Source organism: Colletotrichum spaethianum, assembly GCF_022836535.1.
Source record: "Colletotrichum spaethianum MAFF 239500 DNA, contig12, whole genome shotgun sequence".
Lineage (NCBI taxonomy): Eukaryota > Fungi > Ascomycota > Sordariomycetes > Glomerellales > Glomerellaceae > Colletotrichum > Colletotrichum spaethianum.
In genome coordinates this window covers 59,392-74,880 of record NW_026054782.1, presented here as the reverse complement: position 1 = coordinate 74,880, position 15,489 = coordinate 59,392, and the positions used below count along the sequence as shown (strand labels likewise).

Below are 15,489 nucleotides of genomic sequence, written 5' to 3'. Positions count from 1 at the left end.
AAAAAAAAGCTAATAAAAAAGTAATAACTTAATAAAAAGGTTACTTAAGATATTATTAAAGTTTATAATAAAAATAATAATAAAGAATATAATAAAGTTAATAATAAATCTTTAAGTAATATATTACCTTTTCCTAAAGATTTATCTAGTTAATAAATACTAATATACTCTTATATTATTTAGACTTTAAAGCTTACTTATTACTTTATAAAGAAGCTTTTTAATTTATATTATAATAAAAACTGTTGGAATAACAGCACCAGCTGGTTGTACGACACGCACGACTCAGGGACACACATCATGGCAGAGGGCACAGACTGGATATTCGGCCCTCGGTTATCCATTGAGGGGATCAAAAGTATATTCATGCCGAACTGACTCAGGGACGTACGAGATCATATATCTTGTGTACGAAAGCCAAGTCTTGTAGTTAGGAAGATAATCACGGAAAATACATCTTTGGTTCACCCTAACTTTAACCCGAGTACGATCGTACAAACGGGTTCTCTCAGGAAGAGAGAATCCATTCAACACTGATCAGTGGTTGCTTGGCAATCCGTGCGATTGCTTTGTGCAATCACAGATTAGCAAGAGTGAAGAGACAAGACTTAGGCTTTACGGCCGGGCTACCGGGTAGTCTTGCACTTCGTGCGAGGCGAGAAATCCTCAGGGATACCTAAGGGGTCACGCTAGAAAGTCTCTTGTGCTAAGAAGCCTTAATCCTACCTATTGTCGCCTGCTAAGCTGAACCGGGTAGATAGGATAAAGACGACTTTTGCTTTACTATCGTACAAGACAGATTCCCGTTGTCGCCTGCTAAGCTGAACCGGACGAGAATCTTTATTGTACTGTACGTAGAGTACAAAGTGTGCGCCACGGCACCAAACAAACCAATTTTGACGTCGTACGATACGAAACGACTACCGAACACAACATGGCTTCCCAAGAGGATCCAGAAGACAATCGTCAAAGCCAATATGACAACATTGATGGATACCTGCCAACGTACGAAGAAATAAGTGCAAGGAGCGAAGTCCCACTGCACACGTGGAAGAAGACTGTGAATCCTAGACGCTGGGGAAATCCAGTCGATATTACACAGGCACCGTCCGAAGAAGAGATGACTACGTACATTGCGTACATCAACATGGAAATGCTTCATCTTAGGCAATCAAAGGAAAACCTGACAATATCACTGTACGAAGATTTCAACGAATGGTCTACCTTCCAATGGGAAAAGGTCTATCGTGCGTTCAGGGCAGAGTTCATACGACTTATTGAGCTAAAGGGATTCCGATTACCGCCAATAAGAAATGTGAATCAACAGTTGGTTGAATTCATCAAGGAGATTGGGAGGAAGTTTGATGAGCAAGAAGAACAGCTTTCTACTCGTACAGCACTTACACCAAGTCGTACGATTACAACAACTCAAACACCTGTTCGAAACCCTGAATCAACTTTACCCCAAAACACAGCTGAACCAACAACAGAGCCAATCGAACCCCCGTACGATACACAGACAACTCAAACATCAATCGTACGAGAGCAGTCACAATCAGCTTCAGGAAACATACCTCCTGGAACAAGATTCACACAGGAGGTTGAGAGTTTTCCACAAATCCAGGGTCGTACAACACCTTTACATCAAGGAGACAGCATCTATGACCTACCACCAAGACGAATAGTCCAGAATGGATTGTGCGAGCCAACTACAATTTCAATCTTCCAAAAGGGATGGAGAAAGGACAGGAATTATACGGGCAAGCCGTACGATATCCTGTACGACAAGGCAAAGGTCTTTATCAGTTTTTGTCGACGCCTCAGGATCACTGAAGACCAATACCATGCAGTATTTCCTGATATCTTGGCTGATCGTGCGGAAGAGTTTTATCTCCATCACATTGGACCAACAAGGAGATGGGACGAGATGTACAACATGTTAGAAATGCATTTTAACACTAACATCAACCACACTCTCTATTGGACAGATTGGACAAGTCTATCCTTCGCACGAGTCAGACAAGACAATCCAGACAAGAATCTGATGGACGTATTAGAGATACTCTTAGACAAGATACCCCTCGTACAACGGGCACTTGGCCCAGGTTTTCAGGGGGAGATTATGCTTCGTACGCAAGTCACCCAAGCGTGCAGAGGTGTACCAGAGCTAGAAACTGCTCTAAGCAATCTTAAAGCACATCACACGTGCGAGCAATTCTTTTCTAGTCTAAGAGCATCACTACAAGTCGCTTTAGACAGGAAGTCTATGTCGCACGACATCAACTTCGTGGATAGAAGGTACTCTAACAACAAGAGTTACCCACGACCATCGTACAATAGACCGTCAGACAACAGAGGATCTTCTCGACAACCTTGGAAAGGTCAACCTTCATCACGACCTAGGTTTAATCGTGCAATATCTAAGAAAAGATGTTTTGTGTGCAAGAAGGAGGGTTGTTGGTCTACGAATCATTCGGACGAAGAACGTAATCGCGCGAAAGACCAATACCTTCAGGCATGCGGTATACTTGAACAAGAACCACAGAGAGATTTTGCCTCGTACCTTCTTGACTTTGAAGGAGAAAACCCAGTGGACGAATCGTGCGATGAGGAGGGAGAATTTACAGGAGATGAAGAGACATCAGCTTTCCTAATGTCTTCTTCATTCTTCCATCGCACGACAGGGGAGGATATCTTTTCATTACCAAAGACGTCAGAGGCCTGTCAATTCTTGTTGCACGATCCTTATATCTCATCGTACCAAGGGGAACTATGGGATACAGGAGCAGCGAAGTTCTCTACTGTAGGGAAACCTCAAGTCCTTGCATACCTACGGGAGAACCCTCGTACGGCAATATCCTGGGGACCAGGATCAGCAAACGTACGATTCGGGGCAAGTGACTCAATCACATCGGTTGGCACTATGGAAATGGAGAATCAGCTTGGAAAGGTTACGTATCACATCCTTGATGCTCCTACTCCGTTCCTGTTTTCATTGTACGATGCAGACAGGTTAGGTGCATATTTCAATAACGTCGACAACGTGATTGTACGGCAGGATGGAAAACCTATCCCAGTCGTACGGAAATGGGGTCACCCATTCTTCAACCTTAGTCGCACAGAGGCCAGCATGTTCTTCACAGAAGGACAACTCCGAAGGCTTCACAGACGATTTGGACATCCTCGTACGGACCGTCTTTACCACCTCCTGAAGAAGGCTGGGCATCACAACATTGACATCAACATTCTAGAAAAGGTCCAGAAGTTTTGTCATCATTGTCAATCGCACGACTCAGCACCAAAGAGGTTTAAGTTCACACTTAAAGACGAAAGCTACTTCAACTATGAGATAGTTGTGGATGTCGTACGACTAAGAGACAAGAACGCCTTACACGTTATCGACACAGAGACAAGCTTCCAAGGAGCCACCTTCCTGAAGTCCTTATCTGCACGAGATACGTGGAATGCACTTTGCAAGTGCTGGATCAGCACGTACGTTGGTCCACCAGACCATATCGTACATGACCCAGGTACAAACTTCGCATCAGCAGAATTCAGGAACTATGCCGACATCATGGGCATATCGTGCGAAGAAATGCCAGTAGAAGCCCACTGGGCAGTAGGCAAGATAGAAAGAGCTCACGCTCCTCTGAGGCGTGCGTACGATATCTTGTATGCTGAGCTTGGGCACAACACGGACGAGGAAACCATCCTCCAGATGGCTGTGAAGGCATTGAACGACACAGCTGGTCCGCACGGCATCGTACCTACACTACTTGTCTTTGGGACATATCCAAGGATTAACAAGGACTCACCTCCATCGCCCGAAATCACCCAAAGGGCAGAAGCAATCCAGAAGGCAATGAAAATGCTTCAGAGCATTCGTGCAGAAGTAGAGATCAATCGTGCGATCAACACCAGAAATGGCCCTAACCTCCAGAGCATACTATCACTACCGATCCAGAGTGAGGTTCTAGTATGGAGAGAAAACAAGGGATGGACTGGACCGTACGAAGTCCAGGCTATAGAAGGCCATACAGTGACAGTCAAGATGGTCAATGGTCCTACACAGTTTCGTGCGACACATGTCAAACCATACCATCAAGACACAGCACAGTCAGATTCAGATATCGCACGACCTATTCCTCAGAAACAGCCAAACAAGAGAGGAAGACCAAAGAAAGGCCAGAGAAGGGCTGTACGACAATCACCACGTACCAATCAAGCATTTCTATCTCAGAAAGAAAAAGACCACAAGGAGTTAGCAGAAAAGTTACGGCTTGACAATGTGATTACAACACCAGGTGCTCCGTACGAAGAGTCAGACCAAACAGAGATAGACAACCTTATTAACCAGGGAGTCTTCACCTTTGTACCGTACAATCCAAAAGAGCATGACCACCTCCGTATCTACAAGACACGGATGGTACGAGAGATCAAGAACTTGTCATCTAAGCCGTACGAGAAGTCAAGACTCGTCGTACAAGGGTATGGGGACTGGGAGAAAGAAGAACTCTTAACCCAGGCACCTACTATCCAACGGATGAGCCAAAGGCTCATACTTGCGATTGGACCTACCCTTGTGCGAGACTACAAATGCAAAGGGGAACTCAGAGACATAACTCAGGCATATACACAGTCGGACGATCGTCTAACCAGGACAATTATCGCACGACTACCCAAGGAGTTAGAAGACAAATACCCTAAGAACACACTTCTCCATATCTTGAAACCACTATACGGCCTAGCAGAGTCAGGCCTATACTGGTACAAAACCTATTCTGAGCATCACAAGAAAGATCTGAAGATGACAGAGTCAACGTACGATCCATGCTTGCTGTATACAACAGAAGGACCGGATACCTTCGGGATTACAGCTATGCAGACAGACGATACACTTAGCTTTGCTACACTTGCCTTCTCCCAGAGAGAAGAAGAAGAGCTGAGAAGGAAAGGACTTCGTGCGAAACCAAAGACCACCTTATCGCCCAACAGTGAAATTGACTTTAATGGGGAAAGATTCAATCGCACAATGACCACATTACCTTTACTCAAAAAGGCCAGGCAAAGCACTGAAACTCGTTGATCCTGATGCGCACGATGCACATCAGCAGTATGTTTCCCAAAGGGCAAGAGGAGCATACCTCGCATCTATCTGTCAACCAGAGGCATCGTACGACCTGTCAACTGCAGCCCAAACTAAGGAGCCTGATAAGAAGGATATTGAAGCTTTGAATGTACGACTTCAGTGGCAAATCGATAACCCTACACGAGGTCTTACATATATCCCTCTTGATCTCCATCGTGCGAAGATGTACATCTTTACGGATGGATCATTTGCAAACAACTCAGATCTATCGTCACAACTTGGATTTGTTATCGTACTAGCTGAGGAAACAGCTCGCACGACAACAGACTTCCAGATCAAAGGAAACATTATACACTGGAGTTCAACAAAGTGCAAGAGAGTCACACGAAGCGTACTTGCAAGCGAGTTGTACGGGATGACCACAGGATTTGATAGTGGGATATCCCTTAGTACGACACTTACCAAGATCCTTCGTACATTACAACTCCCAAGGATTCCAGTTATCATCTGTTCAGACTCACGATCTCTGTACGAGTGCCTCGTACGACTAGGCACAACAGATGAAAAGAGGCTTATGATTGATATTATGAGTCTACGTGAGTCGTACGAAAAGAAAGAGATCTCAGAAGTGAGATGGATTGATGGGAAAGATAACCCTGCCGACGCCTTCACCAAGAAATCGCCAAACTCAGCACTTGGACAATTGATTACAACAAACACATTGAGGATTCGAATCGAGGCGTACGTTGAAAGATTAGGAGAAAACACTTGACAATTAATTCGTACGACCTCACCGCCGTACGTTACCAACTATCTGAAAACGAAGTGTAACCTCAAGAAGGTATCTGATATACCTGACCACTACCAATTCCGATATCAATGTCGGATCGTACCTCCACCATATCCACAACCTTCCCGAATTACCATATCGTGCGATCCATCTGATTGTCGTACGAGATTTCAGGGAAGAGAAGTTGTGCGACTACTCCTTGTCGATAACCATGGGGCTGGCAGAAGTGCCAAGGAAGCGACCGCCCTTGCCGATGTTCTTGCCAAGCTTGCTGCCAGGCGTACGAGGCTCACGAGCATTAGTGACGTTGGGAGCCTTGTAGTTGCTGGGGCCGCCGTTGTCATCATCGTCATCATCATCGCCCGGGTTGTCGGACGAATCAACATCTCGACCGCGGTGGGTGCAGCGAGCGCCGTGCGACTGCTAGACGCACTCGGCGCAGGCGCCACCCTGAAAGGTGGGAATGCGGGTGCACTGGCGGAAGCGCGGGAGTCAGTAGTCGCGCATTTATTGCCACAGGCAATGGCCGCACGACCACGAGACTGAACCAAGACCGCAAGGAAGTAGCCCTGGCGGCGGATGATGCTGGCAACAAACTGCTGGACAGAAGTGTTGCTAGTGACGCGGATCTCGATATCGCGCGACGGCATGTTGATGATGAGACGCTCCTCATCCTGCAGTCAAGGTTAACGTACGAAGACAAGGTAAGGACAAAAGCAACGTACGTTGATGGCCAGAGCCAACAGAAGAGCGCGATTGTTGGCGTTGCCAGTCGGAAGACGAAGCCAACGACCACCGGACGCATCGGTATGCATACCGATGTTGCCGAAGATCGAACCACCGGGGGCAGCGAGAGACATGATGGATTGATCGTGCGAGGTGCTATTGATGAATCAGTAAGAGGAAACGTATGAGAGGAAATCCTACGTACAAGTAGTTGTTGTTGGAGTTGATTGAGGAAGAAGGGGAAAGATCGTCGTTGATCGATTGTATGGGAAAACGACGCGTGCGAAGGGTGAAGAAGAAAAGAAAAAGAGGAAAAGAAAAAAACAAGTGAGAAGGGGTTTAAATAGCTAAGGTTGCCGTACGAAGGAAGGAAGGTACGTCAACAGCAGGAGCAGAAGTGAAGTCAACGAGGAAGGAAGGAACTTCACCAACACGTGACTTGCCTGCTCAACCAGGCAAGAAGGAAATGGACAGTTGCCTGGAGTTTTGATATTGGTGATTTATCGTACAACGCAAGTGGCCTAACCCACAGGGTTGTACGATGAGGTTATTGATGTCACAATCAGCGCAACCTGATTGGACACCGCAGGGAGTCGTGCAGTCACAAAAGAAAAGTTGTGAGTGTTGGAATAACAGCACCAGCTGGTTGTACGACACGCACGACTCAGGGACACACATCATGGCAGAGGGCACAGACTGGATATTCGGCCCTCGGTTATCCATTGAGGGGATCAAAAGTATATTCATGCCGAACTGACTCAGGGACGTACGAGATCATATATCTTGTGTACGAAAGCCAAGTCTTGTAGTTAGGAAGATAATCACGGAAAATACATCTTTGGTTCACCCTAACTTTAACCCGAGTACGATCGTACAAACGGGTTCTCTCAGGAAGAGAGAATCCATTCAACAAAAACCTTAATACTAATAAAACTATTACAAAAAAGCTAGTTTTTAAAGATCTTATAATATAAATTAATATTAAGGGCTAGTTTACTAATCTTATAACTAGTAAATAAATAAAAAATAAGTATATAGTAAAAAAAAAGAGGTTTTTTATTTAGACATTTATTACTTATAAGTCAAGTAATATATTTAATAAAGATAATAAAAAGGTCTCTTATAGTAATAAGGTAAAAGAGAACTTTTTAATTACTTACTTAAAGTATAAGTAGGTTTTTTAAAAAAGAGTTAAGATTATTAGATCTATATAAAGAGATATAAGGTATAAACACTAGGAAGAATAGTACTATATTATTAGTTAATAAGGTTATATATAGCTAAAAGATTAACTTTAAGGCAAATAAGAATAAAGAAGATAATAAAAACAATAACAATAACTTAGAGGATATATAAGAAAGTTAATCTTTTTATATACTATTATAGTTATCTATATTATTTCTTAGTACTCTTATATTTTTATAAAACCAGTAATTTAATAAATAATTTTAGTAATAGTATATCTTTATTAGTAATAGTAAGTTACTAAAAAAGAGATTTACTACTACTAAAGCTAATATTTATATTAATAAATTAATATAAAAGCTTAGGAATAAATACTTTAGTAATAAAAAGAAGATATTAAAGTTAAAGCTATAAGAAAAGAAAAAAGAAAAAAGGTAATTATTATAAGAAAAAGCTAAGGTTAATAAAGCAATAGAAGACCTTATAAGGTTTAAAAAAGATCTTAATTATAACGTTTATTTAGTTGTTTTAAACTAATTAATAACAAGGAAGAAAAAACTAGTAGTTTTAAAAGTAAAATATTAAAATTTATTACTAAGTAATAAGTTAAAAAAGGTATATTATATAGAGGTTTATAAGTAGAAAGTTAGGTATTAGTAATAGGATCTTTTATTTGTAGTAATCTTTTATAGTATTCTTAGTACTAGTTTATTTATAGAAATGTCTCTTAAGTAGTATTCTTATTTCCTTCTATAGTATTTCCCTTAACTATTAAACTACAGTTTTCTTTCTAAAGCCTTATTAAACTATAGTTCTCTTCCTAAAGCCTTTTTATAATACTACTTAAGTATAAGCTTTTATATAGTAATTAGGCTAGTTTTTTTTTTTTCCTTTATTTAAACCAGAACTAGAACTAAATAGCTTTTATCTAAGAACTAAAAGGACTTTAAAAAAGGTTAATAATAGTATTAGTCTTTGCTTATTAGCTTTATAGTAAGAAGAATAGACTTAACATAGTCTATATTTTCTTTATAATAATAACTTTCTTAGTATAAATAGTAGTTAACTAAATAGCTAAAAAAATATAAGTTAGTTATTATAGTAATTAATTATAGTAATTATATACCTTTAAATATAGCTATAAGATAAGTCTTAGTAGCCTCCTAGAGTATAAGAATAACTGCTTTCTAAAAGCAAAGGTTATCTTATTAAGAAATATTATATATAATCTCTTTATAAAAACGTTAAAAGGGTACCTTTACTATTAGAAAATTAGTTAACTTCTAATACTTACAGATTTCATAAAGAATAATAGCTAAAAGTAAATTAATATTATAGTAATTACTTATAGTAATTAAGTAAATACTTACTATTAGCCTTCTAGTATCTTTTCTTTAAAGGGGTAACTATAATCTTCTTAGGCGTTTTTTTTAGTAGTCTTCTTAGCTAAGGGTTTTGAAAACTGCGTGGGATAAAGGAAGCCAGCAAGTGGGCAGTTGACACACAAACCACACCAAACACCAAGGTCCCAGTATCGTCACGAGTGCACCTGAGTGACCGATTACCCCAAGTGACTACCCCAACGCCTAGACCGTGAGAATACTACTCTTTTCAGGTCCTCCTTGGCCTGATCAGGGCCATGAGCAAACCAGAAAAGTGTATCCTTCACGTCTTCATTTGCCCTGTTCGTTTGTTTGCTAAGTGGTACGCATGTGTGTGTCGTGATCTCTGGAGGAGGAGGATACCCTCCTAGACCTTAGAGGTCTAGTCAGGCCTAAGGAAACAAAGCAACAGTCACTTATTACACGTCTTGTTTAGATATCAAAGTGATGAATTCGTCCGTGTCTGTCTAAGTGCCTGTCTAAAGATGTCAAGCTTCTCTGTCTGCTTCGTGATGAGATCCCGATCTCTGTGATAGTATCTGACTAGAGCCCCCTTTTGTACTTGGAAGGGTCCTGCTTAGTCACATCTGATCAGGCCTGTGATTGTGTCTGCAGGCTGATAAAAGGAAAAATGAAAACGCGAAACCCTGCCCCTTTCCAATCGTCCCCAGTTTTTTCTTCTTCGCGCAACATATTAAAAGGAGAAAAGTGTAAAAGCATAGGGGCAGACGACATGTAAAAGCAAAAACCAATCCTCCTTATTGTATCCTCCCTGATCAGACCTGTGATGTCCTCCTAGCGGCGGCGGAAAGAGTATCTCGAGCCACTCGCCTCGTTACGAGCTGCCTCCCTCTCAGCCTCGAGACGCTCCTCCTCGAACTTAGCATCCCACTCCCGTCCCTGATCATACCGCTTATGACCCTCCCATCCAGGTGCAATTGTAGGTCGTAGAAACAGCTGCCAAGGGCGCTGTCGCACTGCCACCGTCTCATAAGGGTTCTCGAACATACTAACATATTCGTCCCTGGTGTAGTCGGTAATAGACTTGACCCTGCGCTCCCTTAGCTTGTGGCGCTGCTCCTGTGTATTGAACAGGGCTTTCTCATAAGCATTTCGCTGTCCTTCAGCCTTCATGTACGCAGTAGAAGCCACATTAGACAATCGCTTGAGGTTAAGGGGGCAGCGCGGGAGCGCGGGCTTCGCGGTGGCCTCAGACTCAGCATCGCTAACCTCCTCTTCGTCGTCTACATCCTGAGCCTGATCAGGCTTAGGAGATGGCCTCACCACGTTACCTTCTGGGGCTGGCGTGGTAGAGAAGCCTGGCTGGTCCTGTGGCGCACCAGTATCTGAGGGGGGGCGCATCGAACCAAAGAGACTGGTGAGATCGTCGTCTTGAGGTGCTGAAGAAGGCGTCTTTTTGATGGGCTTAAAAGTCCCAGGAAAGGTGTTAGAGAATTCCGGTGTGTCCTCCTTAGTCTGATCAGGCTTGCTGGATGCTTCTTGTCGAAGTCTCTTGTCATAACTGTCCAGTACAAGCCTCGGCTTATTGCGAAGGTCCTTTCTGCCGTAGTTTCCTGGTTTACTGAACTCTTCAGTAACCCATTGACGCCAGAAATGGTTAACGTGGTCAATGACGTTGCCTCTGCTATCGTTCCAAACCTTCGTCCAAGTCGGACTCTTTGCGATGTTGGTAACGTTGTCTCGGATGCAGCATCTGATGAATTCCGCTGCATGCATTCCGCAAGTCCACTCGTCAGGCTGTTGAGGGCCGATCACAATGCCTGCTTTCATGCGGATCACCTTGATCAGGTTGGGGGCAGCATTGACGCTCTGATAGAACTTGCAGAGACGGTCCATATCAATAGCGTACCGAAGGGTTGCATCTCCGTCTCTCCACATACTGTCATACCAGAAAGATCGTCCAGTAACTTGGTTAACGAAGAGGGCAGTGAAATGATTGATGTGATGGGTAACGAACGCCAGGCAGTCCGCCTTTCGAATCCGGTCCTTCTGATCAGGTCTGGCCGTCACAGTAGGGGTGTCGCGGCTCCAAGGAGGGCTGTCGGCAACAAAGCAATTGACCTTGGCATCTCGAGCAGCAAATGCCGCAAGACTTTGGACATCGTCAGAGGCCATCCAAGACTGCTTAACCAAATGTCCAACCGCGTTGTAGATACCAGGGAGGTAGGTTTTTGACTCGTTGTTTGTCCACTTCCCCCAAGAACCATCTTGCGAAAAGCCCTTGCCCCAGCGATTATACATCATGCTTATGGCAGACGCGTTGTTACTCGGAATCCACATGGGAGCAGGTCCGTCGCCCTGATCAGACGGACCAGGACAGTTGGGAGGTCTCAGCGGAGTAATAGGGTCTTCAGTAGCCGGGTCTGTGAACCCTTCGAGTGGCTTGAGGTCTTCGGGATGCGCGTGCTGTGATTTCTGCGGCATCTTGATGGCGTTCGTGGTTTGCTTAGTCGGATCAGGGAGATTGTCGCTGAGATTCTGAATGCGGCATTCCTCGAAGAGAGTTTGGCAGTGCTCCAAAACCCACATGTTGTTGGTTCCATCTGGGCCGGCAGGAGCGTTCCAGATAACGTTAACGGCTTGGAAGGAAGACATGATGAGTTGTAGATGTGTGTAGATGGGTCTGATCAGGGTGAGAAAGTAAAAAGAAAAAGGGAATAATGTGTTGTTGATTGTTGGTTGGCTCGAAATTGTGTGGCTGAAGTTGATGGTGGTGGTGGAAGAAGGAAAAGTGAAAGTTGTTGTTGGCGGGTTTCTTGGGCTTATTTTATAGCTTTGTTTCTGACGAATCTTGACCTTGTTGTGAGGGAAGGAGCAATTCGAAGTTGCTGAAGAGAAAGAGTAAAAAGGTGGATACAGGAAGGTAAAGAAGATAGTTGTTCATCTGCCCAATGTTCACAAAAGTGAATAACTTCTTCCTGTTCACAACAGTGAATCACTTCTTTTCTCTTAGTTCCTTCCCTCTGATCAGTGAATTAGAAGAAGCAGGCCGTAGTTAGCAGGATAAAAAAAAAGAGGCCAGGAATCTTCCTTCAGATCACTTCTTCTCTTCCTCCACACAACTTCACGTTGCTTCTTAAGCTTCATCTTTTCTGCAACTCAAAACCACTCAACAAATCAACTTAACTTTCTCACCACAGCCCTGATCAGACATCGCCATGCCTCCCAAGCGCAAGCCTGAAGCTGCCTGGAACCCGTGGTTCTTTACTTGCGACCCTCCTGCTGGAAACAATTACCTGGCCATAACTCCTGTCAATGCCACAGTAAGTCGTCCCCTACTCCCTGTTGAAGGTTCATAGCTCTGATCAGACAGATCGCAACTTCCTTAGTGTGGCGAAAACTCGAGTCTCCGATCGGTAGTCTCTACTGCGAAGTCCAGTTTGCCGATGAAATTCAGAATGGTCAGACTCGCAAGAAAGTTGCTCAGGCCTTCTGGCAGGCTATCGCAAGAGGCAATGTCCTTCAAGTCCTCCAAGATCATACCAAGACTGGCTTGTTCAAGCGTCGCGTTTTCGTCTATGCCGGTTATCAGGGTGCTTTTGGATCCCTGGCTTGGAAGCTTGCTAGTCGCATGCAGGCTGGCGCCGCCTTGGCTGTCCATGGCCTTGGTGGTCGCAATGCTGTCCCTTGCGAATGCTGCGAAAAGGGTTGGCAGGCTGTCCGGGCTGGGCCTGATCAGGTCGCCTGTTTCGTCCCCTTCTGGGAATGCGTCTCCCTTCCTAACGAATTCGGCAATGCATGCTCCAATTGCCTTTACCACGAGACTCAAGTCCAATGCTGCTATCGAAACAAGGACTTTTACCAGGAGTTTGGATACATGGGTCGGGTAAAGGGCACCAAAGAGCGAAGAGCCAGCGGCGGCGGCGTCCCCTCAAGCATTCCTAACAATATCTCTTCTATCGATTCCACGCAGTTCTTTCGGTCTGACCTTATGAAACTTATCAAGGATCAGTATAAGGGGCTTTCTAAGAAGGAGAGAAAGTCGCCTGGTATCTTGGATGGCTCTATCTGGGTGCAGGATAGTATTGACTGGAAGACGGAGGGTGATGATGAGGATTCGGACTAGGGATATAGGGTTGTCTGATGACTTGGTGGTTTGGGCTTAGGATTTGGGGTGATTCTGGGATGTTTCTAGGTCTGATCAGGCGTTTCCTTTCCCAGATAACCTCGTCCCCAAGTTTATTGATGAATGCAATAAGGGTTCCGAATCAATGAACTTTTCGTGAAAGGAAATGCGTGCGAAATGTTATGGAAATGACAGTGCGATGTAGACATTAATAAAGGAAAATGAAAGGATATGACAGCAGGCCTGATCAGGCTTGCTGTGTCATGTCAGTATACTGCGCGTCCTTTGCCGAGTCCTTGGGTTGGATGTCAATCGCAAGTCTGGACGATGACTTCCAATGCTCTAGTTCTCTGCGGAGCGTGTCGTTTTCTTTTTCGAGGCGTAGCTGTTGAAGCCTCGATCGTGTCTGCATGATGTCTTCGTCCTGATCAGGGCTAGGAGCCATGTCTACTTCCCAAAGTTCGTCTTGGTGGTCCTGGGCTGGGAAGAAGGGGGTTATTTCGTCTTTGAGCTTGGCTTTGGCCCACGCAGGATCCTCCGATTCCCAGAAACCGGCGTCGTTCTCGATATATCTCTTGAGACGTTTCCCAGCGTATGTGGCCCTCGTGATAAGGTCACCAGCAAGCGTCTCTAGGCGGTACGATGCCGAGTTCTCAGACACAGAGTGGACTCGTAAAGGGCCTTGCCAACGGTATGTAAGTTTCCTAGCTTTCGATTTGTCGATTGCGCGTTTCTCGTCGAAGACAAGAACTAAATCGCCAGGCTGAAGCTTCTCTGACCGCATTGTGTGTTGATGGCGTGCGTTATAGTAATCCGCAGATTTCTGTCTCGCAAAAGCCACATTCTTAGCTGCAGTCTCCCTATCGATTTCAAGTTGTTCAAAGGAGCGTATCCTGGCAGCAGTTCCTGATCAGGGTCACGAACTCGTCCCCAGTCTAATACTCTCCAAGTTAAGGTAGATTCTTCGATGGGTGTGATCGCTTCGTATCCTGTAGTTAGGAAGAAAGGTGTGTAGCCCGTTGGTGCGCGGACTGTCGTTCGGTCTGCAAACAGCGTAGTAGGCACAATTTTCCCCCAATCTCTTTTTCCTCCGTCTGACCAGGTCAAGATGGTGTGCGCAATGGGTTTATGGCCTTGTTCATTGACCCCGTTCGCCTTTGAGTTATACGCTGATATAACCCTTTTTCTGATACCATACTTTTCATTCAGGCGGTCCACAGTCCCTTTGTTTTCTGGTCCGCCGTCGACAATCATCTCTCCACAGACACCGTGGCGGCAGAAAAAGTCTTCCCAGATGAAGTCGGCGACCTGATCAGAGGTGACAGTCCTTACCCTCCTTGCTTCGGGCCAACCCGTCATATCACAACGTCCCTCGATCAGTGCCCAGGAACCAATCCACTGGACATCAATAGATATCTTCGTAAAGGTAATTCCCCTGGGACTGTACCGATGTGCCAGTCGTCCATCCGGGTTGATCGAGCCTTCTGACAGGATGGGCATGACGCGAGCTGGGCCTGCACCCTCCGGTACATATCTTTCCAGATATAGGATACAGAAAGCCGATGGAATGTTGCATCGCGTCCCCGTGTCCTGATTCGACGTGTGCGTTCCTGATCAGGTTCTCCTGAATCTTTGGGTCGTCAATAAGGCGTCTAGGGATCGGGCATCTCTTTGTTGGTCGGCGGTATAAATAGCCATCTCGAGCAAGATAACACCAGGCCTCTATTTTGAACTTCCTGAAAGTATGCTGTGATATTCCATCTGGGCGTAATAGTGTCTTTAGATGGAAGATGATTTGTCTCGTTCGGTCAGTCCAGTACTGATCAGGGCGAGCCATGCTTCAGGGAGTTGATGCAGGTGAGAGGTCTTTGAAATGCCGGATTTGGATCCTCCGAATGATTCGTGCAGTCGAACAAAGTAGAGGTTGGCGTCGATGAAATCTTCAACCTGATCAGGGCTCTCGTATTCCTCGATATCGGACAGCCCTGGTGCTTTTCGTGATAGCGCATCCGCTACCACATTCTTCGTCCCCGGTATATGCTTGACGTCAAAGTCGAAAAGACGTATCCAAGCAATCCACCTAGTGATTAGGGCGCCAGGAAGATCGTGAGACCCTCCGTTGAGCTGAGCAACTAGGACCTGTGCATCAGTTTCCAACAAAAATCTGATACCGTAGACGTAGTTTCGGAGTTTCTTCAATGTCATCAAAACCGCTCTCAATTCCAGTTTC

General features: G+C 44.7%; 4 protein-coding genes across 4 annotated transcripts; 1 reads left to right on the top strand and 3 right to left on the bottom strand.

Annotated features, from left to right (window-relative positions):
- Positions 1-6,071: 6,071 nt before the first annotated feature.
- ColSpa_05335 (uncharacterized protein) lies at positions 6,072-6,739 on the bottom strand (the record flags this gene model as incomplete). Its single annotated transcript, XM_049271547.1, is given in 4 exon segments — positions 6,072-6,302; positions 6,313-6,329; positions 6,412-6,553; positions 6,605-6,739. Coding segments are annotated over 4 exon segments (525 nt in total).
- Positions 6,740-9,967: 3,228 nt separating this feature from the next.
- ColSpa_05334 (uncharacterized protein) lies at positions 9,968-11,788 on the bottom strand (the record flags this gene model as incomplete). The annotated part of the gene is made up of 1 exon (XM_049271546.1): positions 9,968-11,788. The coding sequence occupies one exon, from the start codon at positions 11,786-11,788 to the stop codon at positions 9,968-9,970; it is 1,821 nt and encodes a 606-aa protein (XP_049127503.1).
- A 563-nt stretch (positions 11,789-12,351) lies between these two features.
- On the top strand, positions 12,352-13,259 carry ColSpa_05333 (uncharacterized protein; the record flags this gene model as incomplete). Its single annotated transcript, XM_049271545.1, has 2 exons — positions 12,352-12,456; positions 12,507-13,259. 2 exons carry the CDS (start codon positions 12,352-12,354, stop codon positions 13,257-13,259), a joined length of 858 nt encoding a protein of 285 aa, XP_049127502.1.
- Positions 13,260-13,506: 247 nt separating this feature from the next.
- On the bottom strand, positions 13,507-14,043 carry ColSpa_05332 (uncharacterized protein; the record flags this gene model as incomplete). Its single annotated transcript, XM_049271544.1, has 1 exon — positions 13,507-14,043. One exon carries the CDS (start codon positions 14,041-14,043, stop codon positions 13,507-13,509), a length of 537 nt encoding a protein of 178 aa, XP_049127501.1.
- Between the last annotated feature and the right edge of the window lie 1,446 nt (positions 14,044-15,489).